Source organism: Lonchura striata, chromosome 5 (genome assembly GCF_050655825.1).
Source record: "Lonchura striata isolate lonStrDom1 chromosome 5, ASM5065582v1, whole genome shotgun sequence".
NCBI classification, from domain to species: Eukaryota; Metazoa; Chordata; class Aves; order Passeriformes; family Estrildidae; genus Lonchura; species Lonchura striata.
Window position 1 is genome coordinate 48,737,847 of NC_140707.1, and position 22,424 is coordinate 48,760,270.

Below are 22,424 nucleotides of genomic sequence, written 5' to 3' on the forward strand. Positions count from 1 at the left end.
GCAGGGGACACCTCATGTTTTGCATGTGTTTCTCTTCTCTTCCAGGGAAAGAGCTTTAGGCTTGTTGAGTGGAGATTGCCCTCTGAATTGGGGGAGGAACTAAGAGAATTTTGCATAACGATATTTGTGTGTAAACATATTGTTGCATTTTATTTTTCTCTATGTTAAAGATCTAAAGTTATATTTAACAGGAAGATTCAAGGTTTAAAACTAACATTATTTTAGTTATTCTAGTGGTTCTGTAGTAGTTATTTCTGGATTCCTGGCTACATTAGCAGTAGAGAAAAGAGCGGGGTGGGGGGTGGGGGGGGGAGACAGGTTGCAGTCTTGGAAGAAAAGCTGATAGTGGAAAAAAAAAAGTTTCATGAAGCTAAGGGAGAAAAACAGAACACAGGATAGTAGTCTACAGGAAAATGGTGAATGGTCCTGTTAAATTTTTGAAAAAAGACCAGCTTTGGCCACAGAATTAAAGTGAATTACACTTTGTGAATTCAGCTCAGAACCATTGCTTTGGTATGTACTGTATTCAATTTGCAAGGCTTATTTTCCAAATATAAAGACAATTATCAAGGCAAAAAACACCAACTCTTCAAATAAAGGCACAATTTTTGAAAAGAGTGAAAAAAAGAAAACCAGGGTATCTATGACCCACAATTCTCCTGGCTTAATAACCCAAATCAATTTTGAAACATAATTTTGCTTCTTTGAAATCTCCCCTTAATGCCTATAAATCTTCTATGATGAAACAAGGAGAGCAAAAAGCATATTGGAGCTTGTAGTGTTTGAGAAAAATAGTGAATACAACTTTCTCTTCCAAGTTCCAGTTACTAAACCATTTTTGAGGCCATGAGACACAAAAAAATCAGCTCCTGTGCATACAATTATAGTTGACAAATACACATACTAGTATGCTCATGTTTTCATGTGGTAATCTTTACAAGTCTTCCAGTCAGTCTTAACCATACAACATACATAAAAGATCATCTGTACAGTTATTAAGACAGTGATACTTTGTAGAAAACATTAGCTCCACTCTATGAGCTGTCCTACAAAACAAGTAGTTATTAATAAATTTGACCCCAAAAACTCATCCATGGGAAAGAATTTTTTTCTTTTCTGACTCCTTTGGCAGCATCTGTGATTTGCTCAAGTACTTTACTGTCTGTAAATGAAACAAGAATGAAGTAGATCCATGAGTCATTCTCTGGAATCAATACATCCAACAGAGGTCTTATTTGTCATACTGTGACAGTTCATCAATTCTGCCTCTGACCACCTCTTGTCTTACCACTCAACAAGCAGTCAGATGTGTTTGTTCGTTTGCTCTCAGCCTTTTCCATCTCTTCTTTTTTTTCCTGTCTTGTAATGATGGTTCAAGTTTGCATTTCCATGATAACAAAACCTTTGGCCTGTTGCTCAAGATTGGAGAGATATTTATCTTTGCAACATCTTTAGACCTGTACTTTCATTTCCTGTAAGTATTGCACAAACCCTAAAGATTAACATTATTGGTGTTTTCATTGAAAATCACCTTCACCATCTGTGTAACGTGATCTTAGAAGAGAAAGAAAAATCACCTATTTTTAGTATTAGAGATTAATGACTGAAATATCCAGCATTGCATCCATATCTCATCAGATAACTTCTGGAGGTTCCTTGGATATCGCAGCACAAGAACTTCTCTGAAGACACATCTCAGAGATCAATACCAATCTGCTGAAATCTTTCCCCTCTCCTTCTATGTTGGGGCCATCCTAAAATAGCACAGCTCAAGCTTAAGAATTTTGGTCACCAGATGCAGAAGAACAAGGCTGTTAAACTTCCCAGGAGAGCTGAAGGAGATAGACTCAGTTGCCAGTGAAACCTAGAAGGAAGGCCTGAAAATTCTCCTCTCCCTGCAGCTTTTCTGAAACCTGGCAGTTCCTGATTGTGGCTAAAAGAGAAATAAAAGAGCAATTAATATATTCAGCTTTGGATACCTTTAAACTGTAAGTGCAGATGTATTGGACATCAGTGTGTCAGAGGTTCCAAAGTACTCCTACAGCTGGTTGGCATGGATGCTTCCACCAAGGAACCGCCTGTGTTGCCTACACACCTTGAGCCAGCAAATCTGGCTCTTCCCATAAAGGTGTGCTCCAGTGTCCTTCTTCTGCAGCACTGGACAGGAGAGTCAGAGGTAGATGGGACATGTTAAGAAGGGAAGCACAAGGTCAGACTTGTAAATACAGGGGAAGCTTTCTCAAAACTTTTGAATCCTCAACATTGTGAAATAGGGAAGGGGAAGTCGACAGGATTCCCTAAGTAAATGCCTCATCAGTCGGCTGTAGACAATTTCTTTTCAGAGGTTTCCGCTCTAGGTTTGCATTTCCTGGTGAGAATAGAGCAGCAGAAATTGATCAAGTTACAGAAATCTGACTATCAGGCAATTTGACAGGTTCTGCCTGTTACTTTCTCTCAGAGTCAGATTCTTCCTGGTGTTGCTTCCAGTTATTTGCAACCTTTTTTTCTGGCTATAAAATTAATAAAACCCATATGGTTAAATTAATTATCTCTATTGGTTTCCATCTGGTGTTTATGGTTTTTACCTTTGTATTTGGTGATAATAGCAAATCAAAAGGTAACCTAAGTACAGAAGCACCCAAGCACCAATCATACCTTTTTTTTTACTAATAATTTGTGTCACATCTTTTGTAAGATTCTTCTAACCACTAGAAATATAAGCTTGAAATTCAGCAGGGGAGAGTGAACCTGCCTTGATGATTCATGTCCCAGTGAACTTAGTAATTGTAACAGGTTGTATGTTGTAGAGAAGTCTAAAATCTAGGTGATGAAGTCAAATGAATGTGTCTTCTGAACTGGATGAGTTTCTCTCTTGCTGTTTTCACTTGTCCCTTAGAAACCACAAGATGGGGTTTTTCTTTGGGCAGCTCAACTGCTTCACATAATCATGGAATTGTTGTCACTGTGGCAGTAAATGTGCTTGACCTCCAAATTGGAAACCTGGTCTTTGGGGAACTGAACTGCTTCTTTAGAAATTATTTTCATATGAAATGTCTCCATAGGAGTGAGAGGCTATGGGAAGCAGGCCAGAAAATGTGAAGGCTGGGTTATTATGAGCTAGTCCTCTGTAAGAATGAATACTTGATTTGAATGTGAGAAGTGCTGGTTTCACTGTCATCTTAAAAGCAGCATAGGTAATCCTCAGGACAATGATTGTGCTCATTCATGTACCCCTGGATTTATTTATGTATTTGAAAAGCAACCGATTTTGGTTCATGCTTGGCTTTGACATTTGATATGCTATTTCTAGTAAAAGTAGGAAAGAAAATGTATTTGAAAGTTGTGTTACCTGAAGGCAAAAAGGTACAATGTAATAAAAGCCCAAAGTCTCTTTGGATTTGTTTATGAAGCTTTGAAAGCCTAAATTTTTTTGAGCAGTATGTTATTCCTAGGGATCTACATATATAGACATGATGTTTAATGACCCAACAATCCATTAAGCTGCATTTGTTGTTTCTTTTCTAGTTGCATTATATTTGTAAAGCAGGATTGGAAGAGACATACATGTATAAGTAAATAAATTGAAATTATTAAATTAATATAACCTGCACTGAAGTTTAAAATTGTAGTTAAAGTAATTTTATTTTATTTTTTTTTAATCTGGACTTATAGAAAATCAAATACAATTGTAAACAGCTTTTAATCTAAATCTCTTCATAAACTGATTGCTTTGTGTTGTCTGGAACATGGAAATAGGAACTCCTATTTGAATCTAGTAGACCAGTTTGACCAGAATTAAAATTCTATTCTGGGGATGACAATCGTGCTGGCAGTATTCCTGCTTGAAACCAATTCACAAGAATTCCCTTTTCAAACTGAACTTCTGAAAAATGATAAGAACTCTTCTTACCCAAAATACTGTTGCCCATTAAAGGTGACATTCTGTATCAAACACTTCTTAATGCAAACCTCACCTTTTGCCAGTATTGATTTTGCACATCAGATACAGATATAAAAGGTAAGAGGCTATGCCTATTCTACTTTTTACTTTTCTTGTTTAAGAGTACATTTGTGCAGTTCTTCCAGGTAAGGGAGGGAAAATGAGGCAGGGCAAAAATCCCAAGAGTCAAAATAAAATAGTCCCCATGCTAATTCAGACTTATGCCTTTATCTGTGGTGTTAATCTAAATGAGATCAAATTAGATTAAACTAATAAGTTTACTTGTGTTAATATAAAGAGGAGATCTCGTTCATATCTCATATCTGTTACTTCTCAGAGGACTGCTACCAGAATTGTGCCATTAAACTGGTATTGTACATGCTGAGACTTGTAAACAATTTTGTTTCTTGGTATCATGTGAGGAACAGGAGTGATGTAGTAAGAACACCAGTACCAAAAACATAATAAGATAACTGTGGCTACCTTTGCTGCTGCTGTTCAAGTTTTCAGGAAAGTAACTGTTACACAATAGAAATCTTCACTCGCATTCTTCAAGAAAAATGCCTAAATCAAGATCTTAAAAATTAGTACTTGCAAACCATTAGGTGAAGAAACAACCTTATAAAGCATCATTTGTGTTGGTGTTCTTGTTTTCCTGTAGATCTCCATAAAATAAATATTCAAAACTTATATTCTGTAATTATTATTTCCTAAATATGATCCCCCCCAAAATTACACAATTTTAAAATCACTTTGAATGGTTTATCTCTGGCATTGTAACTACTTGCCCTGTATCATTGTTAGGAAACCTTTTTCTTAATGAGAAATTCTCAACTTCAAGTGTTTAACATATTTACTACTAATCTTTATATGCATCTACTGATTTTTCCTTTCCACCCAGAGAAATTAGCTTGTGATGCTGTTTCTTTGTGATCTATTACTCACTGGTCAGTTCTTTAATGATCTGAACAGTTCTTTTCACAGTTCTAGCTGGAAATATGCATTGAAAAATAGTGAGTCAAAAGCTAAAGAGGTTGTCAAAATTTATGTAAACATAATTCTATTTTCCAACCAGTATGGGAAGATCAACCTTGCTGATGCCTTCTCTCCTTGTTTATTTCCTAATTGTGTGATACTTTGGTAAGTTAGGTAGTGCTTACACTATACACTGAAAAAAAAAAAAAGTAGAAGTATGATGCAGGTGTTTGTTAGAGCTGTGGATCTCCAGAGTTTGAGCTTCTACATTTAGTGCAAGCTTAAGAAAAGGGCACTGGAATACCTATCTCTTGAATACTGCCTATACTACTACTTGATTCATTGACTGATTGACTGATAGGAGTTTTCTTCCAACACAGCCCTAAGTTGCCACACATTTGAATAAATAAAATTAAGTAGTAATAAGAGGGTACCAAGTAATCATAGAGCAGAACCACACGTTTCAAAATCTCAATGTTGAAACATTGAGATGATGTTGATCTCAATATGTTGATTTGATGGTGATTTACCGTGCTCCTTGTGCGGAGTAGTTACCCTGGGCTTATCTATCATTAATGTCACTATGCTGCTATCATCATCAGAAGTCATGTACACGATGTCCCTGTAAAACATTGCACTGTGCTATTTTAATCTGTTTATGTGGAATGGCCATACATTTCAATAGGGAGAGGAAGTGCCTTAAAGAATTGGAGGGTTTTGACATTTTCACTTCTAGTTTATGTGTATGTATCTGCATATCATGCCTTAAAGAGTGAAATCTCTTAACTTTCCATTGAATGGGCATTCCCAAATGGGCTTTCAGAAATTTGAATGCTATAGGTTAGGGATTTCTTTTTTGTCATCCCACCCACTCTCATTTCCACAAGTCTATTTAGTCCACCAGCCTAGTTAACATAACCAGTAATAAAACACAATTTTAACCATTTGGCAAACAAAACACTTCTGAAATTGTAGTTTTGTTTTGAGCTTGAGCACTGATGTTCAGTCCTGGATGCTCCAGAGTTGTTAGCTGGGTATCTGCATCTTTTACATGGAAATAGACAAAAGAGGGCAAGATGCAACATAATTCCTTCAAAGTGCTGGCTGATATAGTCATATAGATACCTGGAAACTGTAATTCTGAGTCCCCAAGCTAAAAGTTGCTTTAAAAAATAGATCCTTTTATGAAATAGGGCTGGGGCTTGGGAGTGGTTCTTACTTGGCTTCTGCTGCCCAAGCTTTCTGGTGGTCATATTTTCATATTCTCAAGCTTGTTTCTCTTGACAAGGGGAAAAAAATGGCTAAGTATACAAAGCTTTTCATATAACTGGTTGTTCCCATGAGGCCGAGCCTTTAGACAAATGCCAGATATCATCTATAATTAATCTGTGGGAGATCACAATAACATCTATTTGTCAAATTGCTGTATCTTTTGAGTAAAAGAAAAATACTTCAGATAAAACAGTGGCCTGCCCAGTGTCCAGCTATTGAGTATTGCAGACTGCTACCAATATACTTACATGAAAAGCATCAATGTACAAAAATTGGATCTTGTGGGCTTTAGATATCATGGTGGGCTTTCAGACTTTCACGGCCTAGGATCTCCAGGCATGGACACTGCTGGCAGTGTTCCTAGTAGTAAGATGGCATGAGTCTGTAATGATCAAAACTAATGGCTGTGTAAGATAAATAATGCTGACCCATATTTTACATCAGTTGCATTACACTGCCTTTGATTTTTGTTGGTTTTGTAGGAACAGTGAGTTTCTTGCCAGGGTAAGCCTTGATCCAACTGAGACTATTGAACTTCTGCCTCATGGCACTGGCAGTGCAAGGTCTGCTGATGGATATGAAAGTCCCCTGAGGTTTTTCCGATCTGGTAAATACCAGTTATACTCTTAGCAATATTAAACAGATTCCCTCCTAAGGTTCCTCCTTGCTGAAAGCTTTGGTTTCATGGCTGGCCCAGGACAGATAGGTCTGACTCTGACCATGCAGCTGCTCCTCCATCTCAGACCTTTATGCTTTAGTTTGCTTCTGCTGATTTTTGTAGTGTTGAAGAAGAACACTTACAAAATTTTCCTCCTTCTGATCTTCTCAGAGAAATCATCATTCATTACAGTAGTTTGTTTATGTATTTATGTGTTAAGAGCTGCAAAAGTTCTTACTGAAACAATTGTTCTTGAAGATGTATAAAAGTTTTGAAGGTAACCTCTGTATAATGATCTGTAGCAGGCAACTGGAAAATAGTATTACTGGGAAACAGCAGAAAGACAGTGTGAAAATTGTGTTATATTTGCTGCATACTGTACTCTGATGCTTTTTTTCAACTGCAAGTTGTCAGTTTACTGATGTTTCCTTGGTTGTCATGTCATTCTACCTGGATGTCTGTTGTCCTGCAAGCTTAGAAATAGTCCTTATGTTAAAGTGTTTCCAGAGCTGTCAAGTTTATTAAAATATGGGATGTCTCTGTAGAAGCATAGGTTTAATATACCATAACAGCATCATGCCTGTACCTGCTGTAACAGTGATGTCCCCAGCTGCTGCAGGACCTTTCGTCAAAGGACAAAAGTACTGTCTGGGACTTTAGGACACAGGGAAAACACGTAACATCAGACAAAGTCAGTCACGCTGTACAGACACCTGCACAGGACAGTGGAGAGAGCTGAAGTGTTAGTACCTTTTAAACTGTCAGTTTCAGTCTGACAAAGCCGATTTCAGTCCTGCACCGAGTTATTTCCTATCTGTGGAAAGGATCAGTCAAGCTTGTGCTTTCATTTTCATAACATCCCATTGCCACTGCCACCACCACCACCCGGAGATCCTGCTCACATTTTGGATTTTCAGTACTTAAATGTAGCTTCTGGCCCACGCTGAAAATCTTAAGACTGGCACAGTTCCATTGGGCTCACAAATGTGCCTTTTATATAGCTACATTGTTTCTAGTTCATTTCCAATGGCTAAATTTTTACATTTTACATTGTTTCTAAAATGAAACATGGTAACAGAAACTCCCTTATTGCCCTAAATCTTTGTATACAGTGTTCTGATAATAGTAGAAAAGCAACAGTATAAATGTAATTGCAAAGACTGGATTTCCAGTGAAAGAAGGCTGACCTCTGAAGCTGTGACTTCAGTTGGGAATATTATTCCATTTACAGTCAGTGGCTCTGACAGGTAAAGTTTCACATCTGAACCTTATGCAAGAATAAGTAAAACCTCTTACCTTTTCATTTTTATTTAACTTTCTTCTTCAAGAATATAAAGATGATGTATCTGTCATATTGGTGCAATGAAGCCAGGTGTAGTGATCAGTAACAAAATACTGTTAAAGAAACAGCAGTGCAAGCAGAAAGAATTCAAGGATGGGACAAAGGACAGTATTGATATGTGGAAGTGCAAAGGGAACACTTTCAGGTTTTACATGTTTCTTTTCCTACTTTTGTATAATCACGGATAGACAGTATCACCTAACTCCTCTCCTTGGTATGGAGAGTTGAGACTTTTTAATGTTTTGTAAATCTCTAGGTTTTGGTACAAAACAGTAGTATCTCAGGAGATGTCTGGATAAAATCAAATCCACATAAGCTGCCCCTTATGCATTGTCAAGGTCTTGGTATTTATTCTTTGTTACAAGAAAGAAGATGAGGAAGAGAAGAGATAAAAGTATACAGTAATATCAGCTATGGAGAAAAAGTATCTCAGAGAAGATCAGAAAAGGACAAATACCTTTGTCCTTTTAAATGACTCTAGAAAGGAAGACATTCAGAAAATTCACATTTACTGCAGTCCACAACTGCCATAGAAAATGTTAAGTTTTAATCAAAATAGAAAAGTTAATTGTTAGCACTGGGCTATAGTTAATGGTGAGCTGGACATTTCCCACTTGCTACCCCAGAAGAATGCTGCTTTGGATTTAATATTCACCCCTTCTTTTCCATCATTATTCCTACTTCATAGCTGCATACACAACATCAAAGGGTCTGCTTGTACATTTAAATCAACATTACATTAAAAAATGTAAGTGATTGGGGAAAAAATGATATTGTAGCTGCTTAACAAAACTTTTGGATTTAGAAACTTGACTGGCACTTACAGTGCCAGTGAAGTAACTTACAATATTAAACTTCCAAAAATGCAGTTAGACAACTGAAGAATATCTATCTGCTTATTTCTTGAATTGTAAGAGTCAGAAAAATTTGCCTGTTCTTCTCTTTTGCAACTTGTACTATAAAATTCAGCAATTCCTAAAATGTCCATATCTTCTTTAGTCAACATTTCTAGAGCTCTTTGCATTGTTTATTTAGTAGCATGCTAACTATTGTCACTATGCATTTTTCTTTTTTTTTTTTTAATCTGTGGATGAATGTCATTCATCTATGGATCATGATGATAAAAATATTACCATTCAAAAGCAGAGACATTCAAAAAGTGTGAGCAAGAATGTTCACACTAAAAGATTTCTCAGGTGTAAGGTCTGACAAAGTGGCTGAGATCTTTTAAAGATGACAGTCCATTCTAAAAAGCCAGATTCCAAAAAGCTAATGGCTCTTTCACCTGATGATCCCTCACCTACTTCCCCATCCATCATGTCATACTTTAATTCCATGTTTAAATTGTGTATATATATTGTCACTCTCTGCATGCATACCACTGTGATTCTGTTAATTTTTGTAGGAAATACTGCTTCACTGTCCATCAAATTACTTCTTGTGCCTTTTGGAAATAAGACAGAGCAGGACATGACTGTAATTAGATGGAAAACATCTATTTCAAAGTTGTTTTTTTTTCTTAAATGGCTCTCTGCTGGGAAGGATAGGCACCTATCCCTCCCTATCTGCACAGGAGAAATTGATAATAGTCTAACCAAATCTGAGGTTGATTTACACAGTTTTGATTTGTATTATATTTTTCTCTGAGCTCATCAGTAGAAAAAAAGGGGTGGCTCTTCAAGATTGTTTGAAATTGGACACTTTACCTACAGTTTATAATATAGCAGAATGCAGTGTTGTAGACTATTTCGAACATGTTACTTCTACATTCAGAATTGTTTTAGGGATTGTTGTGAGCAGATTGCATCTTTAGTTGAAATAAAATGGAGTTATAATTAAAGATATCCCCATTACTGGCATAAGAGCCAGGATATCATGAATACAGAAAAATGTAAATTGTGCTATTGCTTCTGTACCTGACCTGAATATATTTACAGTTACTCTGCTTCATTCTCCCCACTACTCAGGATTCAAGATGGTTCATTATCTTGGTTACAGTCCATGGAGTATTGCTGTAGTCAGTTTTGACCTGAAAGTAATGTGTTTACATTCACCCAGTGTTACAGCTGGGCCAAGTCCTCCAGCCAGTGGGAACACTGGATTGTGCAGGAGCACCAGGTGTCCTGGTACACACCTGGTACCAGTCAGTTGGGACCTGGCTGCAAAAGCATCTTCACTCTGAATACAGACCTACTCTGCAGGTAGCACAGCTGTAGGTATCACCTCATCTGAGCAAACTGAGGCTACTGTACCATCCTCAATCTATATTAAATGAACTGAGAAATCTGCTTCTGTGGTAGTTTTCCTGCTCAATCAATAATCTGCCTTTGATTTAAAGTGTTGACTGTTAAGAGTAAAAGCTAACATCTAAAAGTGAACTGCAAATTTTAATGAATTGTGATAGGAAGTTAAGACATATCTCTAGTGAATGTGTCAAGAGAGGATAAGTCAATTCCAGGCACAGAGTCAATGCAGACAGGTTAAAGCATGTTAAACATTGTGTGATTGCCATCACTGATGTGCGAAGGGCTGTCACTGGTAGAGTTTTGCATGATGTGTTACATCAATCTAAATAGTTTTACTGTAACACAGGATACAAATATTCCCAACAATATTGTTTCTGCAGTATTGCAGAGATCCTTGGTGTTGTAAGGGATAATTCCCAAGAGTTGCCTCCTGACTAAAGAGCAGAAAGTAAACCAGGCTGATTAATCTTAGTTAATTAATCTGTTACTTATTCATCCATCACTGCTTTCCCTTTGAAGTAGCTATGCCCATGGTAGTCAGGGACACATAAACTCCAGAGAAATCAAGAAACATGTATACTGCCCCTGTGTTTGAATTAAGAGGACTTGAGACTAATTTACACTGTGTTATCAATAATAATGTAGAGAATACAAGAAGCATTTATATTTGGTGCTGTGGTAATGATCTTAAATGTGGTTGGTGAAATTACCAGGCTTAGTGAGAAAATCCGGCCTTTCTTGCAAGCAACACACATGCTTTCCTTGAGTAACTGGCTGTGGCAAAAATTTCTGGCTTTTCATCTTGTCTCTCCTGTGTGTGGGACTGAAGTAAACAGATTTTTCTTGAGTTTATTTTCTTGATCTACAATATGGGAAAAGATAACCAAAAATAGTGAAACTTTTAAGTCAAATAAATGTAGTCATGACAGGAATTCATTTACAGAATCATAGAATGTCCTGAGCTGGAAGGGACCTACGAGGATCATTGAAGTCCCAACTCCTGGCCCTGTGCAGGACACCCCAATGATAGCACCATGTCCCTGACAGTGTTGCCCAAATGCTTGTTGAACTCTGTCAGGCTTGGTGCTATGACCACTTCCCTGGGGAGCCTGTTCAGTGCTCAAACATCCTCTGGGTGAAGAAGCTTTTCCCAATGTCCAATTTAAACCTCCCCTTACCCAGTTTCAGGCCCATTCCCCTGGGTCCTGTCACTGGTCACCAAAGAAATCAGTGCCTGCCCCTCCACTTCCCGCCCCACCTCTTCCCCTCATGCGGAAGTTGTAACTGCAGTGAGGTCTCCCCTCGGTCTCCTCCAGGCTGAACAGACCAAGTCACCTCTGTGCTGCTCATACGGATTCACCTCCAGCCCCTACACCATCTTCATTGCTCTCCTTTGGATGCTCTCTAACAGCTTCATGTCTTTTTTATTTTGTGGCACCCAAAGCTGTATCCAGGACTCAAGATGAAGCCACACCAGTGAAGAGTGAAGTGGGACAATCACCTCTTTTGACTTGCTCCAATTGCTGGCTAAACTTTGGGGACAATAATCATGTCAACCCTGCCTGACAGTACAGTAATGGCAGCTCTGAACCTGTGGTCTGTGCTGGGGCTTCTTCGGCAGTTTCACAGCTTTGGCTGGGTGGGAGGCAGCACTAACAGTAGGTGAAAAGAGCAGTAATAGAGCAGTTTGTTGCTCTTACTAGCAGATAACCTATAGGTGAATTTTGCTTTTAAATGGCAGTTAGTGAACCCAAAAGTTTAAGCAATGTCAAACATGATTTATTAATAAAAAATGTAATTTAAATATTTTTGGTGGTTACTTCTTCATGCTCAGCGTGTATACGGGTGAGTCACCTTTTGCCGAATCACTAGTGGTGTGCCTCCCAGCAGCTGTGTGTAGGGATTTCCCATTTCACAAGTGGGAATCTACCAGTAGTACCTAATGAGAAAGCTACCTCAAGCTAACCTTTGAAGCTGGGGACACATGACACAGCATGATCCAGTGATCAGAAAGGTATTGGCAGTGAAGTCTTAGGAAATCTGTATCCTGCTCTTCTCATAGTTCCTTGTATGAGTTAGAGTAATTAATCTGTCTTTCTTATGCTCCATTATACACTCATGCAACTTCTGGAAATACTATATTAATAAAATACCCTTGACTTTTTAAATGAGAACTCACTACTGCTGTGTTTGTGTTAATACCATTATGTTCAGTTACTTTCCACTGTGACTGAAACAAGTGTTAGTGTGTCTCACATCTTCCTTTCTTGAGAAGCAGCCAGGCGTGGGAGTAGGCACACTTAGGAAACCCCCCATGTAAGTTCTGTGACTCCATGTAGACCACCCCCATAAAGTGTCCAATCCTAAAGTGAGAGAAAAGGCTCTTTAGTTAAGTTGTGTCAGATAAGGGAGTGTGCAGAACAAAATTGTCTTTTATGAAAACAAAAATAATGTCTTATCTTCTGTATTTTAGTTGTGTAAGTAAGGTTAATCTCTGTATTAAGTAGAGGAAGGACAGTGGGTTGTTATGTAAGCAGGAATGTGTCAGCATTTTAAAATGCTAACTCCCTTTAATTTCACTACATTTTAAGCCGGGTTTGAGTTTTTCCAGTTTTAGCTAATTTGTACCAACCTCTCAATTTTCTCCCAGAAGCACTTCACACTAGAAAACCTCATATGCTAATAATATGTAGGACAAGAAAGTCTACATGACTAACCAGGTACAAAGTGCCACTAGTTACAACCTCCAGAAAGAAAGACCTATAGGATCGGAATCCAAGAATATTTGGGAATAGCTACTGTTGACCAGTCTGTATCTAGAGTTGCTGTTTTCTAACTTCTTTTTTTCACCTGATTGTTTGCTAACCTTCCCGTAATGTAGCAAAATATTAGGCAAAAAGAAAAAATATTTTCATTTGGAATTTGTAAGGGTTTGCTAAAGTTACTAGTTGTTGTTATTTCTTCACTGGTGACTTCTGTGCATGAAAATGTCTGTGGATGCAGTAGCTACATTCCTAACTTTTATTATCTTTAATGAACTCAGATTAACCAACTTAATTCTCCTTTGTATTTGATCCAGCTATTTGCAGGACTGGTTCAGTGCATGAGAAGTTATTGCCTTTGGCCTTTTCCTGGTTACATTATGTTTTGTTTGTTTTAACCAGGAAAAGGTAGATTGTACACATGTGTAGCCAATATAAAGTGTGATTTCCTGGAAGCAGGAAATCAGTTCCAATAGGTACTGTTATGCATTTGTGCTTTTCATTAGCACCAAGGTCCTGTATCTGAAAACAGAGCCTTTAGGCCCTTAGAATCAATACTGGCAACAGCAACTTACAGCTCAATGGTTAAAAATGAATGTAGAAAATCTTCTGACTTCCTCTCCCAAACCTCAGATCCAGATTCATGGCATATTTCGTTTGAGCCACCTGCAGGTCCTTTCCTGTGAAGGGCAGTCCTGCACTTCCTGTCCTCACCACCTCCAGAGATGTATTCCCATTAGTCATTGAACCTTTGACTCAAGTCTGTCTGCTGGGTTGCTGCAAGCTCAAGCCACAAAAAAGTCTTTTGTTGGATCAGTGAGTTCATGTGTAGTTGTGGGATAGATCTGACACAAATGAACTAGTGAGATTGTGCAGCTTGAGAGAAGACTGAATAGGGCCACTGCTTTCTCCTGGTACTTGCAGGTAGATGAAACGAAATATATTATAAAATGGCACACAGGAGTTACATGAACAATTCTTTCTAGCCCCTGAATCAAAAGCAAATTATACCAAAAAATGAGATGGATCACAAATAGGAGGAAAGGAGGGCAAAGAGCAAGAGAAGGGCAATTGAAGGTATTAAAGGGAGGAAAAGTAACAAGGAAGAGGGAAGTCGCTAGAAAAGCAGGAAGGAATAAAGAATAATTAGGAGATTGTATGCTGGCAAATAGTGGTAGCAAATGCAGGTAAAAATTAGGAAATACCTTTCCCTAGTGGTTGAGCATACTTGTCTTTCAAATATGATAGATGCATGAATCTCAAGAAACAATTCTGTCTTTCTGGGTCGAACTGGAATGCCATTGTTTTGTGACAGTCCACAGTAATATCTGAAAGCCAGAACCTTTGCCCTCCCTGAGCTCAGTCTGGGTGAACCACAGAGGGAAAGTCCCAGGCACAGTGCCTGTCCTGAGAAGCGCTTGTTGCAGAACAGGCACAGCCCTAAGAGACTGCAGAAAAGTCCCTCTGCAGTGAGTTTACCACCGGTATGTTGGTTCACAAGTGGGGGACTAATCTGGATGTGGTTTTCATACAGCCTTAGTGCCGAGGTGGCGGATCTCCGCGTCCTGCCGCTCGCCGTGCCGGTGCCAGCCCCAGCAGGTGGGGAGAGGCGCTGCGCTCAGGGCTCCGCCGCTGCACAGCGCCTATCACCGGAACCCGGCGGGATTCGTGCCCTCGGCTGACTTGGAACTTCTGACATCTCCATACAGCTCTGCCCGAGGCCCTAAGTGTCATCTGAAAAAACACTCTATTTTCTGTGTGGTTGAGAGTAGCTTCCTTTAATGAATTGGTTTGTTGTTTCTTTTCTTCTTTGTGATTACGGAATTAAATTAGGTATCTGTTTAATTTGCATTGCAGTTAAGAACTGTGTGAAATTAGAGTAGTCTAGAAGTCCCTTTAGGTGAGACACACATGAAAATATTCCATGTCACTGTTTTTAGAGCTAAGAAAATCTTTGGGTTTGCTTTGTTTTCTGCAGCTGCTCGATGCTGTCAACTGCCTGGCAAAAGAGAATGCCAGGTTGCTTGTGCTGGGCCGCAAACATATGCTGATGAACTCTTCAAACTGGAAAAGAGAAATTATGAAGGAGATGCAGAATAAGGCAGACTTCTTCTTTGCTGAAAATATGTAAGTTGAAGAATACAGCTCAATATAATAGAGACCAACACTTGTTTTATGTGCATTTTGCTCTAGCTTTTCGTACCATTACTAGTCTATCTGTGTCTGTGAAAGAAGCATATCCTTTGCTATACTTGCTTCAAAAGCACACAAAGTTGTGTTATGAAGACTTTCATCACTTGGAATCATATTGACAGCTGTATGGTTTATGACTGATAAAACCACTGCCAAGAGGACGGTGTCCTGAACTACAGAATTTCTGATAGCATCAGTGTGCAGTTGTGGTCTGCTGCTGTGTGAGGGTACACTGTCAAGTTTTAGCAGTTTTGTTCTACATAGCACAGTATTGTTAAACTTCATGGCAGGATACTATATTGTTCTATTATCAGATTGTGAGAAGATGAAAAAAGTGCTCTAAGTAGCATGCAATTAATTTTTATTGCACTCTAGCTTTTGGTGCCCTGTGGTAAACAGTTTTTTATTTTACAGGGAACTAGAGTAGTGGTGGGAATTTTCAGTGTTGTTGATGAATAAATCCTGATCAGCATTTGAATCACTCACTTCCTGCAGCCACTTACTGCCTTGTGAATGACGTCTGTATTTTCCATTTGTTTTGTGAAGCTCTGAAGATGATGCCTTCTTGTTATATGCCACACTCCGATCGGGCAAGCATTGCAGGTTTGTTACTAGAGACTTCCTCCGGGATCACAAGGCTTGTCTCTCCGACAGTCTGACACGTCACCTGTTCCGGAAGTGGCAGCGTGGGCACCAGATAGTGTTCTTCCCTTCTGCAGATGGAAGGAGCATAAAATTTTTGGTAAGTTTTCCCACTGCAGTCAGAAAACACACTGAGCATATTCATTGAAGATACATTATTTCAAACCCTGAAAGCCAAAATATCTTGTTGTAGTCTAAGAAACGGATTTGTACCAGTGCACTCAAAACTCCCTTGTTAACTGCAAATTCTTTGGATTCACAAAGTGTGCCACAAACAAGAAAACTGTGAGAGGGCCAAGAAATGCTACCTAAATGTTTAAAATGTAAATGTACATAAAAGATGATGTATACAAATATTTCCAGTGCTGGAAACTCTGTAACCATTACAGGCCTCATTAAAATCTGAGTACCAATGTTTTAGTTTATTTTAAACTTTGAAATCCCATATTGTCTTCTGCAGCACTGTTATAAAACATCATATTTCTAATTTTACAATAGAGTTTCTTTCATCTTTATTTTAAAGAAGCAGAAAAATACAGGTATTTCAGTATTCACTATAATAGTAACCTAACATTAGTGTAAAGTTTCATGAGGGAAAGGCCATAACAGTCAGGTTTATAGTTAGTATTCAGCTACAGACATTGCAGTAATATCATGTTATGGCAGAATACTGATATTATTGTCTAGGAGTTCTGTATCCTTGTGATTTTTATTAACAGGAATGCAGCTGTTTTAAGATTTTTCTAGGGAAAAATCTATCATCTGACATTCTTTATGCAGTTCTTTTGTTATCTGGTCTGTCTGCATTGTTGTTGCCTGCTTAAAGGAATACTGCACCTATGCAGATAATTTTCTTCCATTGCCGGTTAAAATTGTAAAATAACATTCATGATTACAAACATGTAATATGTTTGCCATATATACATTTCTTCTTACGGAGCCAAATAATGAATGGTGGGTCACCTGAGTAACACAGCTTTAGGTACACCTTGTTTCTTTCTCTTGTACAAAGGGACTACTAATTCCCAAGTTTTAATTCCCATACAAATTATTTGAGTGATTGATATTCCCAATCATAGCTGTCTTCTAGGTTATTCTGGAAGCTACTACAGGAAAATAGACTTCTGAGACTATACATATAGAGTGATAGTATGTCCTGGGAACCATAATTACCAACCAGTAATGTTTCTTTTGTATTTGTCTTATATATGTTGAATTAGTAGACCTGAAAGATTGTTTATTCAGTTTGTTCAGCCAGATGCTTGTGAAAGTGTTAGTGATAAGCCTTTTTCTTACATCTCCTTTTCTTTCTTCTCCTTGGGACAGAACAAGTCAGCTCTGTAAAGAGAGACACTGGGAGAACAAATACAAAATGTCATTAATGTCATTAAATCCTACATTCAAGCCTATAAACTGCACATCCTGAGTAATTCCCATATGATTTCATTTAACTGAACAGAACAACAATCATTTTGTCATTTCTAGTAATTGAGTGCATTATCCTGAAATCATTATTATCTAGTGCCGATTGAAGACAGAATGACTCCTAGACCACAGAATACTAGAAGGTAGTTTCATTTTTCCTCCAGGACTAATATTTAGGGTTTATTTTGTACAAGAAAATAAAATGAGAGTTGTTAAGAGATAAAACTGTGGAGACTTCTAAGGTAAGCACTGGAAGTCGTAACTAACTACTTATAATTGACATTTTAGTAATACTTTGTACAAAGTCCAAAAAAAATATTTTCCCTTTGTTTTTTCCCAACAGCCTGCTCTCAGTTATGACTGTGTGGTACAGACTACAGGTGATACATGGCATATTCCCTATAAAGATGTTTTTGAGGAAAAATATTCGTATGAAGTACCAAGAAAATGGCTCTGCATTCAACAGAAATTATGAAAAATGTAATTGGACAAGCTGAAGCTGCCTTTTCTTTTTGTAATCATTGTTGCTGGCTAGGAGAATTCAGCAGGACAATTATGGGATTAAATGTGTGAGGTGTGTAACTAAAGAAAATTGAGTGACTGCTACTGCTTTTGACAAAATCATTTCTGCATACATCTCTTAACATCAGTGGTGGTCCAGTGGGGGTGAATTATGTCCATTATTTCCATTTTTACAAGCAATTTTTGTGATTTGAATTAAAACTTGATTTTTCCTGTTGGAATTACAGTTTGAGCATTTTTATCTTTTATTTTTTTCCCAAGCTTTTAATCTACACTGAAACTGTATACATTGAACAAATAAGCAAGACTTGCAAAGTACCTTCAGAGTTTGTGGTGCTGAGCTTGCAAGAGCGTTGCACAATGTCTACCTCTATTCAATGGAGCTAAAGGGGACAAACGGTGCATATACCATTCACTACACACACACACACCTAAGACTTCCTCACTTTACTTAGAATTTGTTTCATCACATAGAACACAAGAGGGTTGCTTAGAGGAACATATAGCCGTCATTCATTTGGAAAAATAAGGAAACAACCAGTGGAATGTGGGTTTTTTTTGTGTATTTTCCACACTTCCATACTCCTAAATTTGCCATTTACAACTGGATTTGGCATTACTGCAATAGTTTGCTGATGGAAATGCATTGATTTTTTTAAATAAAAATGGATAGCTAGAAATTCTTAAAGACAATAATAGGACAAAATTGATTCTTGTATATTTCTATAAAATCTATCCAAAGTTATAAAGCAAAAAAATAGTATAAATTACAGGAAAAGTGTTCTAAGTTATTCATAAGTGTGTGTGTGGTAAATGTGTTTGTTTCTTGAACTTGTGACTTTAATGCAAACCTTTCTGCCCCCAAAACATAGAAATGCCACATAAATCTCAGATGAAATATCCTGGGCTTGTCACATTTTTCTCATACAAAATCCTCTGTTCAGAACTGAGATGAAACATTAAGATCTTTTTGTATAGAACTTGCAGTTCTGAGTTCTTGTAGGGCCCCATGACGAGCTCCCTCAGGACTCAGCATTCAAGCATGTTCCCTGCTATTTTTTTTCCAGGACACTCCTGACACATGTTCTGGTACCAGTTTGTAAACCAGCAAGTGTGATTTGCATACAGTCATGTCCTTCAGATACTGTGCAGAAAGTGTAGAGGAGCTGGGTGCCTCTTAAGGTAACATAAAACCTTGGCATTAAATTCATCATATTGATGGTAGTGTTCATCACAGACCCTTTTCCTGACAGAACATGACAGCTCCTATGGAGTCCAGCCCAGTAGGGAAAGCAGAGAGATTGGATCTACTTCTCTTATTTCTCAGTACTTCTAATTTGTCAGAAGATTGCTTTTATAATTAAGTCAGAGAACTGCCACATTGCCTTGGAAATGGAAATACTGCTTTTAAATATCGGTGTCTGCTCCTGTGCAGGAGTGCTTGTGTAGCAGCTGCCGCTCTGTACGAGGCTCCTGCACCCTCTGTATGAAGTTGTGCATGGCCTCAGCTGGTGTCAGTCAGTGCTGTTACAGAACTCCTTTGGTCCTAGCTCTGATGGTCGTGCAGCCCAAAGCAATGCAGAGATGGGTCTTAAAACTTTGTTTTGGCTAGGTCAGAATTGGCATTGTTGCACTCAGCTAGCACCATTGCACAAGTATGGGTACCTGTGTGGGAGTGGGGTTCAAATGGCAGGCTGCAGAAGGAAGGTCCTTGCAGCAGCTCTGCCTTAGGTCAGCTCTAGCTGAGCAGAAACTGCACCTTCAGGGTACCCATTTCATTGCCAGATATATTCATCTGTTAAAGTGTGTATTTTACCTCACCCTGGTCATTAACAGGCATGCATAATATCCACATACAGCTGTAATGAATGCATCTTCTACTTCCTTTTTAATCACTACATGTCCCTATATCCCTCATCAATCTCTTGGGTTTCACCTCAAAAACTGTTCTTAGAGAGATACTGTAATGCCTTCTAAATAATAACACTTCCTAAATACACATTACTAGTATATTTAGGGGATGATTTAGGGAACAGAATACGGAATTTACAACTGGAAGGTATTACAATATTGGTGTCAGATTTGTGACTTCTTTTTTCTGTGTTTGCTGCTAATATACTTCTCTGTAGATCCTTACAGGAATTAACAGCCTCTGTGGAACCAAAGGAGAAACATTAGTGATGAAATTACAGACTTTTTCAGGTGTATAATGCTTGTTACATAGATGCACATGGTATCCAGAGCCTCAGTTCTGTGGTTAATTATTTGAATTTTATTTAAGACATCTGTGAAATATTTCTTTGGGTTGCTCTAAGTCTTCAAATTTCAGATTACTGAAATACTGCATTTCAAGGTAACAGTGAATATGAGGATATGCTTCCAAGTATCTAAAAGGAATTCTGAGGGTTTCACTGACAATAAAAATAAATGTGAGAGCCAAACCAAAGGCAGTACAAATAGCAGATCTATTTGACATCTACTGTTTGTATAGTGGTACAGTAAAAATTCAAGGTAATTTATTACACAGATGGGTTCATGCTGAAAGACAAGTCTTGCAAACAGTACAGCAATTGGTACCCCCAAAGAGACATTGACTGCCATTTGCTATGACACTGAGTGAGGAGAGTGGGAATCAGAAGGAATGTGCCCTTATCTTAGCTTGCTGTGTGCCATGGAGACAGAGACACGTTGGCAAGATAGAGTTGAGAAAGATGAACTGATTCAGCCTGCACTCCAGCTATTATCACCTCCAAGATCTCCCACTTACTGCTTACTGTGTGAAAAAGATGACAGTGAGAACAGCTTTCCTCAGGATCCTGCAACACAGAATTTGACTCCATACCCCATACTCACCAGAAGTGATTTAACATTAAACCAAAAGCATGATTGCTCTTCTGAAACAATGCTGTACTCTGGAAGCTGTATCCTGAAAGTACCTTAACTTCCATTCCATCACGTCCATGGTATTGAGCAACTATTAACTCCTTCCTTTATGTAATTCAAATACTGAATCTTTGATTCCAAACATAAGGATTTTCTTGGTTACTATTTGGCAATCAGGCTGAACACTTGATATTTACTTAGATTTTCTCATGTCCTTTTCTCAGGGGAAAAAAAAGATCATGCTAGAGAATGAAAGAGCTCTGTAGATGGAAGAACTATAAAGGTGTGGGTCATCATCTTGGAGAAACTGGTCTTAAGAGACCATAGAGGTCGTAAGAATCACAAATGGAATCACATAGAAAGGAACGCCTAGGCATCCTTCATTGGCTGTGTCAGTACAAAAGCATCAAATGGTAGTGGCAGACAGAAAGTTCAGATAAAAGGTGAGGTTTCAGATAAAACCACAGAACATATTATGCAGACCAGCTCTTTGCCATGTTATGGTTTCAAAAAGTACATGTGGGTTCAAGGGGAGACCAGAAAGTTCATGAAAGGGAACCAGCAAGGGTTACTAAATAACCAGACACTATCCCTGCCTTGGAAGTCTCTCCAGAAGGTTGGAGTCTGGGAGAGGATTCAGGGAGTGTATCATGAAAGGCTCTCTCTAGTCTTAAATCCTTGGGTATCCCCCTTTTGGCCACATTTGGAGAGAGCAGTAGGTGAGACTGGCTCTGTTCTGACCCAGCAGACACAGTCATACCTGTTCACGTTCTGTGTTCCAGAGCTTGCAGCACCCCTTTGAACTTGGCTGTGTGTCTGCCCAGAGTCCTTCCCTAATGAAAGGGACAAACTCTCAGTCTTGTAATACACAGTGGGACATTATTCTTCCATAGTATTAATAAGCAAGAAGTCTTCTGAAAAATTTGAGAATACAAATTTTTAATGCATGGCATACACAAAACCCACCTTTATTCTGCTTTCAACAAAGAATAAGCTCAGCTAATAATTTTGAAATAGAGGCGTGGATACCAGAATGCAGCTTTTCCATCTCTTTTAATGACCAACTTTTAAAAAATGCCTTCCCAAAAAAAGCAGGGGAATTCCAAGATGCTGAAAGGCAAAAAACTAATATTCACGAGTTTAAATTTGGGGAGTTTCCCTTTGGACTGGACACCGATAAAAAGTGTTTTAAACATCGCATTATAACACAACTGCGGCAACAATTACCTATGAGTACCTTAAACACTATTTTTGAGGTACTTGCTTTAAAATTATTCTCATTCTAGAGGAGACGCGGAAATACTTAGTTTGGAATTTGAGGAAGAATTTGGAAAAAGAAATTTTGGAATTTGTTTTCCCGGCTGGCGGTGATACTTTTATCCCGTGTTGATGGATGCCGCGATGATCCTTTCATCCCGTTTCCTGCCGCTTCCGTGCGCGTTCCCTGCGGCGCGCCCGGCGGAATTCCAGGTTTCCGCGGGCCCGGCCCCGCCTTCCTCCCGCGGCCCGCGTGACGTGCGCGGCGCGGCGGCGCGCGGCTCGGGCATGCGCAGCGCCGGACCGT

The 22,424-nt window shown here is 38.6% G+C and overlaps 1 protein-coding gene and 1 long non-coding RNA gene across 4 annotated transcripts in view; one reads left to right on the plus strand and one right to left on the minus strand.

Moving 5' to 3' along the window:
- The window catches only part of PRORP (protein only RNase P catalytic subunit), a 38,120-nt gene extending 19,922 nt beyond the window's left edge, over positions 1 to 18,198 (plus strand). For both annotated transcript variants that reach the window (XM_021542692.4, XM_021542691.4), the window contains exons 6-8: positions 15,174 to 15,322; positions 15,935 to 16,130; positions 17,799 to 18,198. In XM_021542692.4, the coding sequence (XP_021398367.3) occupies positions 15,174 to 15,322; positions 15,935 to 16,130; positions 17,799 to 17,930 (477 nt within the window). In that variant the 3' untranslated portion in view covers positions 17,931 to 18,198. The remainder of the gene's footprint in view (positions 1 to 15,173; positions 15,323 to 15,934; positions 16,131 to 17,798) is intronic.
- LOC146767358 (uncharacterized) lies at positions 334 to 22,403 on the minus strand. 2 transcript variants are annotated; one of them, XR_014955687.1, is made up of 3 exons: positions 21,621 to 22,403; positions 17,327 to 17,383; positions 334 to 16,101 (listed from the first exon to the last, which is right to left on the minus strand). It is a non-coding gene; the product is annotated as an uncharacterized LOC146767358 (long non-coding RNA). The 2 variants fall into 2 exon arrangements; XR_014955686.1 differs by having other exon boundaries at positions 15,735 to 16,101; positions 17,208 to 17,383.
- Positions 22,404 to 22,424: the final 21 nt, after the last annotated feature.